Source organism: Cygnus atratus, chromosome 21 (assembly GCF_013377495.2).
Source record: "Cygnus atratus isolate AKBS03 ecotype Queensland, Australia chromosome 21, CAtr_DNAZoo_HiC_assembly, whole genome shotgun sequence".
Lineage (NCBI taxonomy): Eukaryota > Metazoa > Chordata > Aves > Anseriformes > Anatidae > Cygnus > Cygnus atratus.
The window spans coordinates 3336394-3356224 of NC_066382.1; the positions used below are offsets into that span (position 1 = coordinate 3336394).

At 41.0% G+C, this 19831-nt stretch overlaps 1 protein-coding gene across 4 annotated transcripts; it reads right to left on the reverse strand.

The window, feature by feature from the left end:
- Window positions 1-359: 359 nt before the first annotated feature.
- Window positions 360-18824, reverse strand: C21H1orf159 (chromosome 21 C1orf159 homolog). 4 transcript variants are annotated; one of them, XM_035557690.2, is made up of 11 exons: window positions 18751-18824; window positions 16998-17114; window positions 13234-13389; window positions 12998-13088; window positions 10874-10949; window positions 8851-8955; window positions 7880-7945; window positions 6407-6541; window positions 4399-4424; window positions 4048-4078; window positions 360-3160 (listed from the first exon to the last, which is right to left on the reverse strand). In XM_035557690.2, exons 4-11 carry the CDS (start codon window positions 13067-13069, stop codon window positions 3063-3065), a joined length of 609 nt encoding a protein of 202 aa, XP_035413583.1. In that variant the 5' UTR covers window positions 13070-13088; window positions 13234-13389; window positions 16998-17114; window positions 18751-18824; the 3' UTR covers window positions 360-3062. The 4 variants fall into 4 exon arrangements, with proteins under 4 accessions (XP_035413583.1, XP_035413582.1, XP_050570878.1 ...); XM_035557689.2 differs by lacking the exon at window positions 18751-18824 and adding an exon at window positions 18557-18694; XM_050714921.1 differs by lacking the exon at window positions 16998-17114 and having other exon boundaries at window positions 18751-18768.
- Between the last annotated feature and the right edge of the window lie 1007 nt (window positions 18825-19831).

The window sequence follows — 19831 nt, forward strand, 5'->3', positions numbered from 1 at the left end:
TTCTTAAATATTCAACATAAAAAAAAAAATCAGTAATTTACTAAAGCTGCCTTCTCTGCTGAAGAGTTACTTTGACATACTACAGGTAATTATGAGTTGCTTTTGTCATGTTGTCATATACCATTACAAATACTTGTTCAAAATATTACTTCAAGGTGCAAAGAGACAAGCTGCAGATGAACAGCCTGGTTATCCTACTGTAGAACTGGGCAGGATCATCCAGACTCATCTCTCCCTTTTTTGGTATTTGAAATTTCAGTTCTGGTGGAAGTAACATGCCATATGAGCTGAAAATGATCTGCTTTGGGTGCAAGTTTTGCTCCCTTCATTCTGTGCTTGAAAAGGAAACACAAGTGACCTTCACAGTCATTACAAAAGCTCAAAGATGTTTATTTTGGCACAATTTAAAAATACACAAATACATTAAATATCAGGGTTCATTAAAGCCAATTTTATATATGTTATTTTGGAGGGAGATGGTAACCAAAACACATCATATATTTAAACTGACAGTGCAAATGAGTAAAAAACTGTTTAGATCACAAGTCCACTGTGTCAGACAGCAAGAACAAAACCTGAAAAGTTCCTGAAACAAAAACAAAAACCAGTAAAGCGTATCTGCTGCATTTAAGGAGGTTGCTGGAGGGAGGAATACAAAAAGGGGAAGAGATGCTATCATTAAGGAAAGACTTGACCACACAGAAGTTAGAGCATTAGACACTTGACATTAAACTAAGTTACAATACGCACTTGATGATAAGTTAGAGCTCAGACAGTACAATGACATGAATGATTCTTCAATAATTTATGTGGAGAAAGAATACATTAGCAACTAAGCAATACAAGGATGCACGATCATTGACAGATTTGCAAGCAGAACCTCCCTGCTTTCAAAAGGTGCAGTTTCTTGGCATTATATTATTTGCATAGTTACTCCTTTTCCTTAAAGGTTAAGAAAATATTCAGCAACTAAGTTCAAGAAAAACCTATGACCTCCAAACAATTTCTACCTGTGGAAAATCTCAGCAGCACGAAGATAAAAAGACATCAAAATTACAGAGACAAAACTGCCACTTCCTGAACTGGGAACATAGGAACTCTAAGCACATTTCGTATTGAAAGCCAAGTGTCTCAAATGGCATTGTCTGCTGTCTTTAGTTTTGCCCAGTAGAACAAAAAGCTTGATAACATCATTGTGACAGAAAGATGATCTTCGGTTTCTCCATACAGCAATTCAGGGCTGGTTGGTATTTTGTTTGTTCACGTCTTGCTTCCTTGGGGGTGGAGTCCCTCTTCATGGTTTGTTCTTTATCCCCAGTCTTTGCCCTAGCTTGTTTGATGCTACAAGAGCTCTCGTTACCTTGTACGGGCAGAGATGCAAGTACATACAACTGCACAGAAATTTGTACAAAAACGGGTCTATCTAGTACGAAACATATCCCTGCCCATCCCAGTTCCGTTCCTATGTCTTTGAATAAGCTTTCAACCTCAGATAGAAGGAACTGGATCACAAGGTTTGCACTCTCCATATGGGTATCACATCAGCTTAAGACAGTTCTGTTCGCATTTTCTGAAGAGAACTGACTGTTCCAGTTTCTGACCATTATGTTCATGCCAGTGGCTGATGATGAAAGGCTTCAAAATAATTTATTTTAGGAGTACAGACCCATAACAGAGCTCCTGCTACACCAAGACAGGCAACAGCAACACAGGTAGGTGGGAATGCACAAGCTGCTTAGAAATCATTTCCCATATGGTAACAGCGATGCTTCAACCAATTTAGCAGCCTCAGGTTTTTCAGTCATTCCCCAGTCACCCACTCTCATGCCCATACTACTGTGCCCATTGTGCTGATATAAGCATTCACATGGCAACAGATTCAACCATGCCAGGAACCCAGGAACCAATTTGGTGAGAGAACCTAGCCAAGAAAGTTATTTTACAGCTACTTCAATTCCCTGATCAAATGACTACTCAGCTGGCAAAAGATGGGCAAGAACAAGCACCTGAGGCTGGGGGCTATTTAGGCTGGCACTTTCAACAAGGACTCTGCCATAAGGTGCTGGCCTGCAGATGTCAGGCATGTTAATGTAGGGCTTGACAAAAGAAACCCCTTATTGCATCGGGAGAAATTCACCTGACTTCTCCAGTTCATCTTGATACTCAGTGACGTGTCTAATAGCTACACAGACACCCTGCAGGAATTTTGGTTTCCCTTCGACTGCCGTGTTGAAGGAAGTAAATTAGTGGAGACTGTCTTTGCAGGACAGGCACAGCAGCCTATCAATTACAAAGCCGTAGCAAATGATTCTTTATCCTATTAGGCTTTATTTTAGCTGAAGTCATCTGAAAAGCCTCCAAAGTGTGAGAATTTGCTGCGACAGGCCCATATCAACCACAGCTTTCAGAAGTACCAAGGACAACAGTATCTGGATAGCAGGTCTATAGTCACAGTTAAAAACCAGGTTAAAAACCCGGTTAAAAACCAGGGTCAGCTACGTCATAGGCTGAAGATGATGCTCCAGAAGGCTTTTTTTTGTTTTTGCTTCAAAAGGATCCTGCATGTTAAGTATTGTTATATTGTCCTAAAACATGAAAGCAGTGGCACTTAGTGTTAACTGTTACAAGTAGGTCCTTCAAACAACTCCATATCCTTGAATACTCCCAGTATTTTGTGTTGGCCTGCAGCACCGAGACACTCAGCTCTGGGGACACAGAACACATCACAACACAGGAAGAACTTGCCAAAACTGAAAGCGTACCAAAGACAGACAGATTCTTTAAAGATTAAACATAGCATCTGTGGGAGACAAATGAAACCACAGAGCTGGAACAGTGCATTTCAAGATCACCAAAGCAGTTCGTAGAACTGGATGTATCCTGCCTTCGGTATCTTTGCATTAGTTCATTTCTCTGTTAACATTTGGCACAAACCCTTCGACACAGTATTTTGGCTCCCGTTTAGGTCAGCTGCTTGCGATATTTTCCTGGCACTTCAGTAGATTCAGTGGCTTCTTCTCGACACTGCGAGCAGTTATAGAGTCCACAGTCAAGAATGAATGCTACACATTGCTGACCCTGGTTTCAGAAGAAGAGATGATAGCAGCAGATGCAGACGTCACTAGCGACCGCTCTCGTCTGACATATCGTGGCTTCCGAACTAAAACAGTGGGCACAGAAACATCATTAGCACCTGCTGCAAAAGCATGCCTTTATCATTAATTCATACCCCCACATGCCATCCAACAATTCCTGAATGACTAGTCATTCTGCACTTTAAAAAGAAAAACAAAAGACAACCTAGAAGTAACACACACAAAAGCCCACCAAAAAGCAAGTTTTTTTTTGCTTTTGGATTACGAAGATGTGGTCTAAAACAGTACATTAGAGTACAAGCTTCCCAGTAATATTTATCGGTTGAAATTATGAAGACTTGGGAAGAAAATTGAGACAAGTTGCTGATTAAGTTTTCAGGCAGAAATATATTTCTTACAGAGTTCCATGCTTATTAGAAACTTACCTTCTCAAAGAGAGCAACCTACAAACAACATGTGCCATGTGCCACAAACACAAAAAATGGTACATTCCAAACAGTCTGTGTCACTTGTTTCAATAAATTGAGGTGTTTCAAATCAGTGAGCCTGAAAATGTACCAGCCTGGCATTGTGAAGAAGATTCCAGACTGCAATACTTTTCAAAAAGTATTTTTTCATCTACTTGTTAGACTTCTTTTATTAGAATAGAGAAGTTGAAGTTCTATTTTAAAGTAAAGTATTCCATCAATACTGTATGCCTACATTAATTAAAGCAATAAATCCCATCAAAAAGATCTACTGGACATACTTCATTTGGTTTCTGTGCTCCCAACAGAGTCCACAGCTCTATACCAGGCCTTACAAGTAATCGCTTTTACTTGCTGTAGAAAGCGTATCATTCTTAGCATATTATTTTGACACAGTTTGCCTGCTTTTCAGTAATGAAATGCACAAAAGGGAAGCTAAAAGGTAAAATATTTATAGCAGCATGCCCCAGAGAACAATTCCTCACCTGAAGAAGCAGGGGGAGGTATCATGGATGCCTGCATAACAGAAGAACGATCATGTCAAAGAAAGCACCTTATTATTCAGTCTTTTATTCAAAAGATATACAGGAACATTTTAGGGTTCCAACGACATTTGCTGTTTACATGGTCTTTCTTGGAGAAAGTAACTCAATAGAATCCATATGGTGAGTATTCATCTTTCACACTTTTTCCCAGTTACCCCAAACATCGCATTTTCACTTGTTTCTCATACATCAGATTAAGTAGCTCCTTAATGAATTGTTCCACCTTCACATTACTGTTTACTTGATGTTTTATGCTTGCTTGTTCTTATTGGAAGGAGAGATTTTACTTACTGTTTCACTAGGCTGGAGAACAGATGCTGAAAGAGAAAGAGAGACTAACCATCATTAATCTAGAAAGCTAGACTTGCTAGTTTTTTTTAAAAATACATGTGCAACAGAATAGTTCTATTGTGATAAAACTTTTTTTTTTTAAAGACCACCAAAACAGATCAGAACACTCAGAAATCCCATTAGTATGATACACTGTCTGTAGGACTCTTTTCAAGATTAGAAATAAAGGGCTGCAAAGGTCTCCAAGAACGAATTATTTTGCTTTTTAAGAAAGTAACCACAGCAGTATCTCTTCAATATGAAGAAGCTTCAGTAGGAATGAAAGTAGGCATAAAAGAGAGCTACCAGAAAAAGAATTTAAAAAGTGATTGAGCAGTGAGAGATGCAGCCCTTTTCTACAATAGGTTGCTGCCTTTATGGGGCAAGGGTAATCATCACCTAGACAGAATTAAAAGCTAATGTGTTAACAAGCCAGAGAAATATTTCTAATGCTTCTCCTTCAAAGAAGGATGTGAATGCTTTGGCTTGCTGGACCAAAGTGAACTATCAATACAAAACGAAGAAGTCAGATTAGTATCACTGAAGCCTCAGAGTTCTGGTGTCACACTTAAAAAACTGATGGAGAATCTTGTCCCAGCTAAGTTTACTTGAAGACACATGCAAAAGCAACCTAGAGTTTTCAATTTGGCAGTCAGTAAGATACTGGCAGCTCCTGTAACACCGATCAATTTAGACATTAGGTATCCACTGTTGCATACTTCTACATGAAGCGATACCACAGTGGCATGCCACTAGGTTGCTAGGGCTAGATGCAACATTCTTAGCCAAACAACAGAATTGATTGCTCCACCCATCTTTTTTCCCCCCCTCTTTTAAAAGGGGTTTCTTTTGAATAGCCAAGCTTGGACTTGTCATGCAAGACAACAATGAAAATAACAGGAGGTCTGTGTTTAGTATGCCTAACCAGTAAACAGCTTTCTGTTCAACAGAAGGAGCTCTAACACAGCAAATGCGGTGCTGGAGGTTGTCATAGGAATGATTCAAAGAAATTGAGTAGAAGGGGTGAGATTGGACACTCAAACGAGCCTCAGTTTCATTCAAAACACCAGGCAAAATGCAGACATCACCTTCTGCATGATTTGCTCACCAACTACCAGGAACTGAAGACCAAATGAGTGTGGACACACAGAACCACTTCACTAAAACTGAAGCATCTGAAAAAGCCAGTTGTCTGCATCAAAATCTTACTGCCCTATGGCTAAGAACACCCCAGGTGTTCTTTCCCTATCTATTCTGAAATCACTTTGGCATGAAGAAGTCAGCTCTCAGGAACAAAAGAAATGAAGAATAAAGACAAAAAACACCACGTCAGGCAGTTGCCTCTTCCAAGTCCCAGAAGATCCTGCATTGAGAGGGCAAACACAGGTGACTGAGTAGTGCAATAATAAGGAACCTCAAACTCCATTCCCTTTCTCCTGCTGCTGACACATCTCTGGTAAATATGATACCCTTCAGTGCTACGGTTTCCTTTGCTCTAAATCAAGAAGAAACAGCTTTTTGTGAGGCCTTATATGTGTCTGACACTTTGCGTCTTGAAATGCACAAGTTGTCTGAAAATGCCCTGTAAGCAAGAAGTCTAGATATCTTTTTTTTTAAAATCAGATACCTAGCATTCAGTGACAACTAATGTCAAGCATAGTACTCCAGCAAATCTTTGAAAGCTACAAAAAGACAGCTAGGTTAGTGAGAGATACTGTCTAATATGCACCTAAGCACGCTTAGACTGAGAACAGACATCCTCTGCACTGCAACGAAAACATAGCATTCCTGTAAGCACATAGCAAGGAAAATGTTTCATTAGTTAACATTGTCTTAGATGAACAAGAGATGATAGTAGCTACATACATTAAAAAGTCCTTAAACTTCATGTCAGTGCTTTAACTTTAAGAAACTAAGCAAAGGTCAGAACCGTTGAGATGAAATACACAATTACTTAGAGGTATTTTACCTTTGTTTCTTCTGTAGAAAACATTAGGAAGTTTATTGGCACGTTTGAGGTAGAAGAAAGAAGCAACAGACAGAATCAGGAATAAACTGATGAAAAATGTCCCTAAGATGAGAGAGGCTGCCACTTCTGGGCCCCCTGAAAAAAAGTTAGAGGAAAGACTGTTACTCACTAGAAATCTGTTCTAACAATACAGTTAAGCAGAAGATACAGATCAACTTCTTCACATTTACAGAAGAGGTGGTGTGTTTTTTTCTTTAAATAAAACCAGATCTCACTGAAATATCCAATGCTAATTTCATTATATGAACAATTTCCCCAACCTCATTCCAACCCCACAAGTGTCCTAGTCTTTACTTTCCTTAAGATAGCCACATATTTTTAATCCATTATTCCCTTTCTTTTATGTAACTTCCACAAGCACTGCTGGCAGGCAGTCAACATTACTATTGTATTTTAGGGGACTTCACTTAAGGAATAAAGACAGAACTTGTCAATAGACATTACACAACCAGTACAGTACACACGGCATTGTGTATTCCACAAATGACTGATATAGAAACCATCCCAAGGAGACAGACGGTAGCAAGAGGTGCTCCCCTCTATCTCTATTCCCCCTTCCCTACCTCAAAAAATGCCTGTGTATTTTTCTGCTGGTTTATTTAAGGTTACTATCCAAAAGAGCAGGTATTTTAAGAAAAAAGTTGCTAATGATCTTGTTGCAGACAAACTGAGAAAATAGATCTTGGACAAGTTCTGCTTGAGAAGTCCAGTCTGAACAGCAATAGATGCTTCAAGTCAAGTATATGCACATGACAAGACAAATATTTGAAAGGGATCAGCAGCACCTGAGTTTGACATGGCTGTTAAGCTTTCCTTTTTAAGAGCGCTGGTGGTAAGCACCCACCCTGTAATAGCAAATCATTTAGCATCACATATCCTATTGAAGTGTGCAATGCTGCTATCTAAAATATTCCTAACTAGCATTATTCTTACCAGTGTTGAAGTATTTTTAGGAGATTAAATAGAAGTGACTGGTCAGCAATGATTTAAAAACACAAAAATCAATCTAGAGAAAGGCTAATCATTTTTTTTTAGACACTTAGCAGGTGTTACATGTTGTCTAATCCCTAAAAGAAACAAAACTCTTGCTGCATAAGCTTCAAAATTCAAGTCACAGGGTTTCATAAATAACCATCTCAATCTGTACCAGAAAGCCTCTTGAAAATCACTAGGACAGGATGAAAGAAACATTCAGTAAAATACAGTTACTTCAAAATTGAGCTTTAAAACTTAATAAAAGATTCCTGTTGAAAGCAAGGCAGAACAAGCAAGAATGGCTGCCACCTCTGGAATAAAACCTGTCCTACAGAAATAAATATTTTACAACTTGTTCCAAAAGCCATATCATGAAACTGCTGGTATGCAGTGAATAATTACGAAGCCTGCATCTGATCATTATTTCTAGCCACTCACCTATGTTCTGTATGAAAGGAGTTACGGTGCTTATATTCATTTGGAAATTCATCCCTCTGATACCAGCTGTAATAAAAAATTCTTAAAGTAAAATCAGATAAAAGCTACATTTGTTGAAAAACTTAGTGAAAGGCTATTATATTTCTTAGTAATTATTTGCAATTGTACAAGAATCTGATTTCTCCCATTAAGAACACAAACATTCTTAACATCAGCTTTAAGAATACCAAGAAAGTAAATGGGCATCATCATATTCATCATTTGTCCAAAGAGAATAATTCACTGGTGCATTTCTCAGAGGCTTAAATCGAGTTTCTTATCTCTTGCACTAAAAAAATTTAGAAGGAACTGAATGGATCTCACCTCTCAAAAACCACACGTACAGAACGAATCTGGCCTTCTCAATATAGATTTTTCAAGGAGCTAAAGTACTGCCTGAGCTATTTTGTTCTCTGGAAAAGTCCCTAGCAAACGCCTACAGCAAATGCCTTTTTCTGACAGCAGAGATTAAAGCATGCACAGAATTCAGTGTTCACTGTATTTATTTGATACAGGTCCTAGCTTGTAACTTTAATCATTTTGATGTTCTGGACTTTATTTTAAGAACTTACATTGGGCCTAATTACCTTTTCTTTTTCTTAAGATGTTGCATTCAATTTCACAGATGAGGTAGCCTAATATACAACAACATTTTTGAATTCTTTTCCGTTCTAGATTCTGGAATGGTTCCACCAGAGTGAATGGTTTCTGACAGTTAAATTCCAAAGCTTCTATAGGTTTTACTGCATGTTCAAAGCCTCCAACGTACATTAGTACTTTGTGAAACTTCTTCCTTTTCCAAGAGGGGAGGTGGGGGGGGAAGACTTTGCAACACTTGATGTCTTCTTGAACAGTCTTTGCTGGACCACACATGCAAGAAGAGACCTCAGTACCAAAAGACACCCATTAAAATAACGGGATAAGTGACTCACCATTTCTGCAATCAGTCAGATTGTGAGCAGATGCAACAGGAAGAGATTCATTTTTGCACTTAATGCAGCTGCTACTCCCATCCTCGTTCCACCGTCTGTAACAACCTGCATAAGAATAAAACGTACAGACGTTTGAAAACAACAAAAGCAGCAGAGATATTTCCTGATCTTTAGAGAGAGGTGGAAGCGACAGAAATTCCATCAGTTTGGTCTACCAGTTACAAACATCTCCAGCTACACAGGTTCAGAGGTTTCATTTTAAAGTGTTTATTCCAGGAAAGATATAACCACTTAAGGGGCAAAATGGAGAAAGTTACAAGCAAAGAAACTTCCCAGAAGGTAGTTTTAACATAGCTCCATTCACTGCTTCATCCGCTTTACTTTTGAGAAAGATGCGATGTGTCTAACAATCTGTAACTACCTTCAACAACGCTAAAAAAAAAAAGCATCACTTTGATGTTTATTTTCAGAGGTTATACACTATTGAAACAGAACTTAATGCCATTGTCATATACAGGAGTGAAAACTGAAGCAGGCAGGGACAAAGATGCTAAGGAACACACACCTGGATGAAAGAAGATGCTGCTGTCCCCACAGTCAATCAACTCAAAAGTGGCAGACTAAAGACACGTGATGCAAACTCTTCCGTGCCTCAGTGATCTCTAGTATTGTACTAGTTGTTTCACTTTAAGAAGAACCCAAGCCTGTTTAAACTATTCTGTGACAGATGGCGAGTGTTTTATATCAGTCACCCTACCACACAGGCTGGAAACTGATTAAAGTTTCATCTTCAGTGTCTTCCACGTTCCAGTGTCTCAATTTCCGTTTAAATGCACATACTGCTACCTCTTTGATAAGAAAAACGTTAGGGCACGTCTTCAATAACAACTTCATTTAATAAAATAAAGCTTTGGTGGTTTCACTTGAGGCTTAGACTCAAGACATGAAGATTAGAAAGATATTCCAACTAGATCATATTACAGTCTACATTTTAAAGCAAAAAACTTACCGTGCCGGCTAAAATCCAGTTCTCTAGAGCCTTGAGCCACACTGGTATCAATTATCCCATAAAGCAAACCATTAGTAAGGTGCTGATTTGAAAACAGCTCTGCTACTACATTTTCCTTAGAGGGAAGCAGCACATTTGATGCCCACAGTAATAAATTACATCTGACACTTAATCTAAACACAAACAGACCCGATATAAGGGCAAAGACTTTCTACAGTGATAGGAAGGAAGCACCAAGGCCCTTATCTGACACCAAAGATTTTGGCAGGTTATCAGTTTACAGTAAGACTTAAGAGAATGCATTCCTGTAACTTGGAGGCGATTGTTTTTACCATGTCTAAAATCATTTAGGAACAGAAATGAATGCAGTAATGAAGCAACAGTTAAAGCTAACAAGGCAGCAAAATTAGATAGGCTTAAAATGCTTTAACAACCTTCACAAGGAAACGACTGAACCCAGAAACGCGTCCCAGTTTTTAAATCACTAACTCTTGTTACTGTGGGCTCTGAAGTCATTTTCCTGCTTTTACACTCCGATTTTAAACAAAGTAGTATTAAAAAAAGATCATCCTTCTGCTATTGCTGAAGAATGACAAAAAGTTTTAAATTCCATTTAGGAAAAAAAAAAAAGCCTCTACTTCAATTACACAAGGAAGAATGAGGCATTCTGTGCTAACAAGACAACATTGAAACTATTCTTACCGCTCTCTTACATACGTTACAGCATTTTTGCTCTTTATGCCCATTTTATGGACTTTTAAGTACTTACAATAGCTCTTACATAATCCAACTGCATGCTAAATAAAAAGAGATGAAGCATATAACTTTATTAATATTCTCCTTACCATAGGAGAACAACATTTGAGAGTCATAAGCAGCATTACCTTGTACATATAGTAGAACAGAAACTTCAACTAGCTATTCTCTTTCTTCTCCCAACAAAGTCAGGTGCTGTATTTTGGTCTTAACTGTGAAAAACAATCTGAAATTTAATTAAGCAATGACACACTATACCTGGACTGCACTGATTGGTTACCGGACAGGAACTGTTTGAATCCAACATATCCACACAACATTCTGCTTCTGGAACCTAAGGAAAAAAAGATCACAATGCATTTCACACAGTTCTCAACTTCTCAAAAATTATTCAATGAACATCTACAGAGAACACAGGGAACTAAGCATTTTTCCTTTTGCATTAAGCAGCATTATGAGAAAACAACCTAGATGCACCATTAAGCTGATTTTGACACAGCAGCTGCTGCCCAAACTAATGCTTCAAAAACAAGAGTATGGACTACTGTTGTCTTTGGACAAAGCCTCAAAGAACTGCTTTAGAAATATATTTGCTAAATTCTTCAGTGAAGCACAGTTCAGACATGGAGTTATCCTTCTCACAGCACCAGATGCCCTAGCAGATGTGCTCAGAAATCATTTCTCTGCAGACACAGTGGTTGCTACACTGATGAAACAAGCCCTGAAACAGTCACTAGGATACAGGGTTGGTAGGAACCAGCAGAACAAGAGAAATACTCATAGTGAAGTACTTCCATCATAGCTAATCACATGAGACCACTGTACCTTCTGGTAACATATAAGAGTTGAAGATACTTTTAAATATTTCCCAGGTCACAATAACCCAGTAAGACGCCCTTGTGCTGAAGACAAAGGGGATGATGATGCTAAAAATTGAGATGACAGGTATTATTTCGATTGACAGTTTTCAAGTCCTCCCATTCCCCTTTGTTGACCAGGGACTTGCACAAAGTCTCTGAGCAACTACACTATGTTTCCTCTCACTTAATCTTGAAGAGTTTTTATGAAAGAAGGCTTCAGTATAAAAGTAAAGCTTCTTTAGAGCATTACAAAGATTTTGAACTACAGTAGACTTACGTAGAGCAATACACTGCATTAATGTTAGGATGCCAATGCTATTAGGAAAGCAGTAGTTGAAATTTCACGTGTGAAGTACTTAGAAGTGAACTCAAAAGAGGGACACGCTATTAGCGAAATGACCGGCAAAAAATGTGTGTTTTATTGAACACCCATATTGCAACTGATGATAACATCTACATAACGGAAAGCAATCCAGCAGAGATGCAAAAGCTTCTTCCTTCAACATTTAACATAAAAGAGTAACTTCGCATAACCTGAAGGCACGTAGAGCTTACTTCTGTTGTTTCTTTATATAAAAGCCAATTTCAAAATGATTTACAAATTACAACAAGCTGTGACATAAGCTTTGAGATAAATGGTTGTTACGAACAGAGTAGCTCTTTTGACAGATAGCACTACCTTCCTGTATAGACTTGGGTATATCCTCCCTCTGAATTTGTACAAACTACAAAACTATGTCTTTTTAAGTTTTGTAGGTACATTCCACTGAAGAATATATTAAGTCAAATCTGTTTTAAAAAGGGAGTAAGTATTCTCAGACAAAAGTAGCAAGAACTGATCTATATTCAGCCATATACATAGCCTAGAGGTACCCAACATGTAACAGCCAGAATTATTCTGCTAATCAGCCAAATCCATCAAATTCAGCGGTGACGAAGATCAAAGCTACCAGGAGAAACAGCTGGGACAGTCAAAACTGAAATTAGAAGGCTGATTTCACACTGTTAGCACATCGTGGGGAGGTAGACTAGTGCAAAGAACTGGAAGACCTATAGATAACAGTCTTAAGACCTTAAGAATTTGCTGGTCAGATTCTCCTGAGAGCAGAATTTTTATATTTAACCTTTTCATGTGACTTGAAGCAAAATCGGCTTCAGAGCTCCTCAGTCAACTGAAAAGTTAAATTTTTGGTATCCGTGCTTTTAAGTGTTTGTAGTAAAATTACCAAGCAGCTTGACAAGTGTTTTCTCGATCATGAGGCTGTTTTTTCTTCATGGTGTGAAGTGTTGCCAGTTGCATCCCTGTTAGCCTACAAGCATATGACTAGGATGAATTCAGGGCTTTAGCAGGCAATCAGCCCTCACAGCAAATTCACCCAGTGTAAACGCTTCGGTTAATGACTGCTAGTATAGTTCGTTTCTGTTTAATCAGAAAGCCTCCATAAACTGCAACGTGAGGAGAAAGCAATCTGATCCTTCTGTTCATATAGCTCCCAGCACGACAAAAACACCAAGTACCTACCGAACTTTCAGTAGATTTGCTGGCAACTTCTGCTACAAGTCTAGTTAAGAGAAGGACATATGGCACCTCCATGCCCCGGAAAGACAGAGGTCTGCACAAGAACAAGGAAAGAAATTGGAATGAATTATTAATGACAGAAGTTAAGCTTTCCCTTTGCGAAGGAACTTTTGCCAACACATTCCTTTTATTTGATTGCAAAGGCCTTTAAATTAAATATGCTGGGGGGGATGACTTACCTTGGTTCAAGACACAGATTTGAGACATTCAGAGTTCTCCCTCCAGCTGCAGAAGGGCAGATTTCTGGCTATGGCAGACTGCGGTTGCTAAGAAACAAGGAGCCTTATCAGTCTGCTCCAAACTGGGCCACGCAGAGACTGTTCCACACCCAGGATCTGAAAATCAATGTGATTGCAATAGAACAGTTACTGCCTGGCACCACCACTGATAAGCCTCCCCGCAGATACAGACTCCTCTGGCTGCAGCATTGAACTGTGATGGATTTGTATCAGGACAGAGAGCACATGCCACTTTGAAAAGGCAATACCGCAATTAATTTTTCCCATGACAGCACAGCCATGAAGCATTAATGAAGTCTGTCTGCTAATAAGCAGTATTTCTCAACTGCCTGAACGCAGACCTCCTTAATGTGGAAGAGAACACTGCCTGCTACAAGCCTTGCTCCCCACCTCCACTTCTCACACAGAACTCCACACAACCTGGAGAAGGCCCACACTTGTTAAATTGTCCTCCGAAACTAAGGAGTGCTATGTCACGCGTGGTCTGCATTGTTCAGACACTTCCTGGAGTACTGCAGTACCTGCCCAGCCTCTGGTGAATGCACGGCTGGATGCCACACCCAGCGCTCGCAGCTAGCATACCTGGCAGCTCCAGAAAAAGGCTTTCCTGTTGTAAATAAAACACGGGACAGGCAACTTCCTCTAACTGGAACTTAATAAGAGGAAAGCCAGCCTTCAGCTGTGGGGAAAAGCTCTTTAGTGAGTCATTTCACAGACTGACATTTGTCACTATTTTTGTCAGATAAAAATCCAGTGGATGAATTTCAAATTACTCTCAAATATGCATCGTAACCCTTGGCAAGCTGTTTAGCTGAAGAAGTCATTGAACAGTTTCTATGATTGATTTCCATTCAGCTTTTTAAAAATCACTTAAAGTATAACACACAGTGCCTAAACTTCAAAATAAGATTAGCCCAGCTCAGTGGGAAAACTCCTTATTATCCTCTGCAATCAGCTAAAAGCTTCATGATCAAGGACTGAAAATCCCGAAAGCCACACTCCAGTTTTACTGCTACGAGTAACTTCTACAGCTAATGAGGATTTGAAGAGAGCAGGAAAGGCTTGCACTGACACGATACCTTTCGATTTAAACATAGCAAGGATGGCGATACACGTATCTATTCTACAGTTAGGTTCACAAAACGCTGCCTGAAAATATATATATTTTTAAAAGCAATACCCGAGGTGACAAGATACCTCAAACGCAAACATCTGTTTTAACAAAAAGGTGAACGCATCTCAGCAGATGAAAGGAGACAACCTCTCTGGAGCGCAGCGCACACCTCCAGAAGCCAAGAACGCCTAGCTGAGAGCTTTGAAGGCAACGCTTTCTTCTTGAGCACATTTCGGCAGAACAGAAGCTACTTCTGACTCAGTAAGTGACTGCTGATGCAGGCGCGCTGCACTCATCGAGTTTGACAGAGAGCTTTCCTTGTGCATGGCAGTATAAGAGTACTTATATAAATGCTCTGAATAAATCTGTTTTAGATTACATGGGTGCAACCTTAACTCGTGCATTTAACCTTTTAAAAAATGTGGTGACTTTTTTTTTATGCCCTTCTACTGCAGTAAAAGTTAAGTAACACAACTTCAGGGTTTTTTCAAGGCATTCCAGCAGATTAACGTTAAAACAATCTTGAGGGTTTGCATACGGATGGATGGATGGATTTTAAAGCTTGCCTGATTACCTATCAGTTCACTACAACCCACCTTCAAAGTGAGATACCGCTTCTTGGTTGAGAAAGACTTCCTCTGGGGTAAATAGTTACAGTTGGTAAAGACATTTGCTGATAAATTGTTGTTTTGGAAGCTACGCACAGATTTTTGTCAATACCCTATTACTATTATAATATCTGTAAATACTAGAGAATCAAATATGAAAAAGACATTTGTTTAAACAAGTATATTCTTGTTACCTAGAAAAAACACTTATTTTCAGGAGCAAGTCATGTGAAACAAAACATTTGGGAAACTAGCCACTGCTAAGCGCCCGATCCTCCTGTTTGTAAATTAAAATAGCTGCACAGCAGGAGTTCAATATTGGTTACACTTCCACTCCGAAAATAAATTAAGATACTAATCAACAATCCTGCTGCATTTATAGGCAGATATTTGTTCACAGCCACTACTGATTGTAACAAACTAGAACACGTCCTGCAGCTGTTCCAGTAGAAATAGGACATGAGATCTATTTGCTCTCAAATCAAATTTTTTTCCCTGTGAGAGACAGAATATTTAAGCTTCATATATATATATTGTTTGTTGAACCGGCTTTGAATGCAGGAAAAGGAAGACAGGCGTGAACTAACTGCTTTAGAACTCCCGAACATATTAAACTTATGTTGGGTTTACTCAATTTACATTTTACTCCAGGTCCCAGAACCACTTCTTCACATCCTGCTGGATTCGCTTTCTGCCAGGAAAAATTGCAAGCCCTTAAGATAATATATAAATAACATCTGTCTGAATGAGGGAGAATTCAGGCCATGAAGGCAGCACTAGACAGCTACTTTTTCATTTAGGGTAATGCCCATGAAAGGTGTCAGACAGCACTAAGCATCCATATTCTTTATTTGCAATAATATGAAAAACACATCCAGTGTTCCTAAAGTACGGTTGTGCCACACCTTGGCAAGGCTGCAAAGTGCTTCTGACTTGCACGTCAAAGAATAAATCAAGCACAGAACTTTGAAACAAGACAACAGCTTCAGGTAGGGATTTGTACTGTTAATTGGTCTCCCCTTGCAAAACCACAGAAATAACAACCCATTTTACTGCTTTCAGCCACAAGTCAATCAGAACCACTTTATTGCCAACCTGAATGATGTTTTTCACCGTAATTTTAACTTTAGCAAGTGAAAAACCCTAGAGCCTCTAAGATGTTCAGTACACACTGAAGACTAACCACACCTCGAATGAGATAGATGAGGTTTGAGTATTTAAATTAAGCACAGGAGTTTGATCGGGATCTGACACTTGCAGGAAAACAATTTTCAAGCTCTAAGAACGTTTCATGTTTGGTAGTGTTTTCTCTTTGGAGTAAGGAAAAAAAAAAAAGGATAACATCATGCACAAACTGAAGCCCGAATTAGAACCTATTTATGCTTGAGATGCCAACAGTTATGAGAACACAGACATTTTAATTAAAACTAGTATTTCACACCAGAGTTCCACATTAGAAAGAAATCTCAAATCACTGTCAACTTGCATCTCAAGTGCCACAATACACATAAGCTAAGCATGTCAAGATTCACTAAGTAAACTCTTCTTCTTGTTGCCTTTTTAAAAATGGAAGCAATTCATGATGAATACTAAGCACTCAAAGTCTTTTTCCTCCCACTCCTGGAATCAAATGTCCTTTAATTAAACTTTAAGCCTATACCTTGTATACATACAGCTGTGCATCCATTATCTCTGTTGTACTGTCAGTATCTCTCTTGTTTCAAGTGCTGCAGGAGCTTTGTATGAGCAAGGCAATTTTTTCAAGTACAAGGGAAAAAAATGGCAGTAGAAAGAAACATTGCCTAAATTTCAGGTGGCTTTACAATTCACTTAGCAAATCAGAGTTTAAAACAGTATCACCCTCATTGCGCTGCCACGGCGCTTCTGAATTCTGATGTGACCTTGAATTAGCTGTGATAAAACAGCAGAGTATTAGAAAAGTCAAAATGCAGACTCACAAACCAACCTAAGCTCTCACTTACCAGCTCCTTCAGAGGCATGCTCTAGAACACTGCATCTTCCTCGGGTAACGCTGAAGGCTGATAATATGTGGCTGACTGCTAATTTCTCGTTGACACTGCAGGTGTTTCACAATAAACCTGCACAGTAGAAGAACAGATGTGGGTTGTGCTTACAACAATCTTTCCTAAATTAAAGCTGAAGCAGGACTTGTTTTTCCAGCTTCCTTACCATACACCTGTGAAAAGACCTACTATCCCTGCCCTTACATCCAAATGTTTGTATAATGCGCCAGCAACCAACAATTAAGACGACACACCTGCACAAGACAATGAAGTTATCTGCTCTGAGCTAGGCTTTGCTTCAAAAGCAGTTACGTGCCTGGAACGCGCCTAGAGGAGACAGTGGTTAACACCAACATGTGCTGCTCCGTCAATACGCAGTAACACCTCCTGCTGTTACAACAGTCTTTGGAACTGTGAGCACAGATGAACAGTGTTGTAATTTGGTTGCCCATAGCGTAGCCACACACTGCAGGGGATGATCTTTTGGAAATGTGAATCATAGAATCATTAAGGTTGGAAAAGTCCTTCAAGATTATTTGGTCCAACAATCGTCCTACTAACTAATGTCGCCCACTAAACCATGTCCCCAAGCACCACGTCCAACCTTTCCTTGAACACCCCCAGGGACGGTGACTCCACCACCTCTCTAGGCAACCCGTCCCAATGCCTGACTGCTCTTTCTGAGAAGAAATGTCTCCTTGTTTCCAACATGAACCTCCCCTGGCACAACTTGAGGCCATTCCCTCTAGTCCTATCATGGGTTATCTGTGAGAAGAGGCCGACCCCCAGCTCCCCACCCCTTCCTTTCAGGCAGTTGCAGGGAGCAATGAGGTCTGCCCTGAGCCTCCTCTTCCCCAGACCAAACACCCCCAGTTCCCTCAGCCGCTCCTCACAGGACTTGTGTCCCAGGCCCTTCACCAGCCTCGGAGCCCTTCTCTGGACACGCTCCAGGGCCTCAATGTCAAAGTGAGGGGCCCAAAGCTGAACCCAGCACTCGAGGTGCGGCCCCACCAGAGCAGAGCACAGGGGGACGATCACCTCCCTGGCCCTGCCGGCTGCACGATTCCTGACACAACCAGGATGCCGCTGGCCTCCTTGGCCACACCACCGGCTCAATGTGCACACAGCTCAATTTGCTGGCTCCCCTCTCCAAACCAGCCCAATAAATATATATTTCAGAGATGCCCAGACGTGCTCGAGGTTTATCCATGAAAACAAAACACCAAAAACCCACCCAGAACCCCAGACAGCCTCAGACCGCCAGCAGCGCGACCCGCCGCGTTAGTTAATTACAACACACCCCAATTAACTTCCCCGGCACGGCGGGGAGGAGGCGACGCCGGGGGCAGGAGGCGCACAGCGGCCCTGAGGGGGGCGCCCGGTACCGGCAGCGGGCCTGTGGCCTCCCCCCGCCTCCTCGCCCCCCAGCTGCCCGCCCCCGGCCCCCAACAGCGTGGGCAGAGCCCCGGGGCTCGCCCCCATGCCCCCCGTCCCCTCGCCCCACGCCGTCCCCTCACCTCAGGGGGCGACCCCCGGGAGCACCGGCGGCAGGTTCCCTTTCGTACCCCCCGCCCTCAGGCGGCGCCCTGCCCGCTCCTTCTCGCGGCGCGCTGGGAGTTGTAGTTCCGCCGCCGGCCCGCTGCCCCGTTGTCCAGCGAGCGGCTCTCCGCGCCGAACTACAAATCCCAGCAGGCCCCGCGCCGCGCCCTACCTGTGCCGCCTCCCCGCAGGTAAATCCCCTCCTTCAGCCCTCTCCCGCAGCGCCTCCGCCAGCGCCGCTCCCCTTGCGCGCGATGCCTCATGGGAAAGCGAGTCCCGTGCCTGGAGACGGGCAAAGGAACGGGAGGGTCCTGGCACTACAACTCCCGGCGTGCATCGCGCGGCTGCGGCCATTTTGAGGGTTGCTGGGCGACGCAGACGCCCCAGAGGGATGAGGTGGGGGGGTGCTGCAGGTAGCTCAGGAGCTGAGCAGAGGCGAAAAGCGTCAATTTTGGGGGAAAAGGTGCTGAAGTGAGAGGCAAGGGCGAGTCCACTCGTCCCATGAGCCTTATACTAAGTAGGGGTTATCGTGACAAAATGCTTATATATTGTATTAAACACTTACCAGAGTAGGAACAAAAAGAGGCTACAGTGTGGCCAAACCCAGCCTCTCCACCTCACACCAGTAACTTGATGTCATCTCCTTGCATCATCCTGATAACACCCTCCTGATAAGCGCTGGGCTTGCAAGGAAGTAAAGGAAGCCTTGAGAAACGCAGGGCAACGCTCATTTTCCAGGATGACACCCACTGCCCACCTCAGCACGCTGCTATCGTCCTGTCTCGCCCTGACTAATTACCGCTGAAATGTGGCGGAAAGGGCAGAGCCTCCTGGCAAAACTCAAACTTGAAACAGCTGGCAAGATAAAAGCCGTACTTCTGATCTAAGGCTTCCTGCAGAGAAAGTTACTGAGCTCCTGAAGAGTGAACTAAAAGTTGTTCCAAGTTTGACAGGACTGTACATTTTGTTACAAGGTTGAATTATAAAGCTTATAGGCGATGCCAAATGGGGACAGAAATCATTTTATCACTTTATTTTTTGAATAAAAGATTCAAAAATATTTAAACTCTTTGAAAATTTATGGACAGTATAAAAAATATTTTTCCATTAAGAAGCTACCTATTTGAGTGTAATAAAGAATAAAAATATTTACCAATTACGTTCATATTCAGTTTTACTGAATATTTATATAACTGCTGAAACATGAAAACTAAATGACACTCTTTACAAATTCTGTAATCTGGATAGTTTAG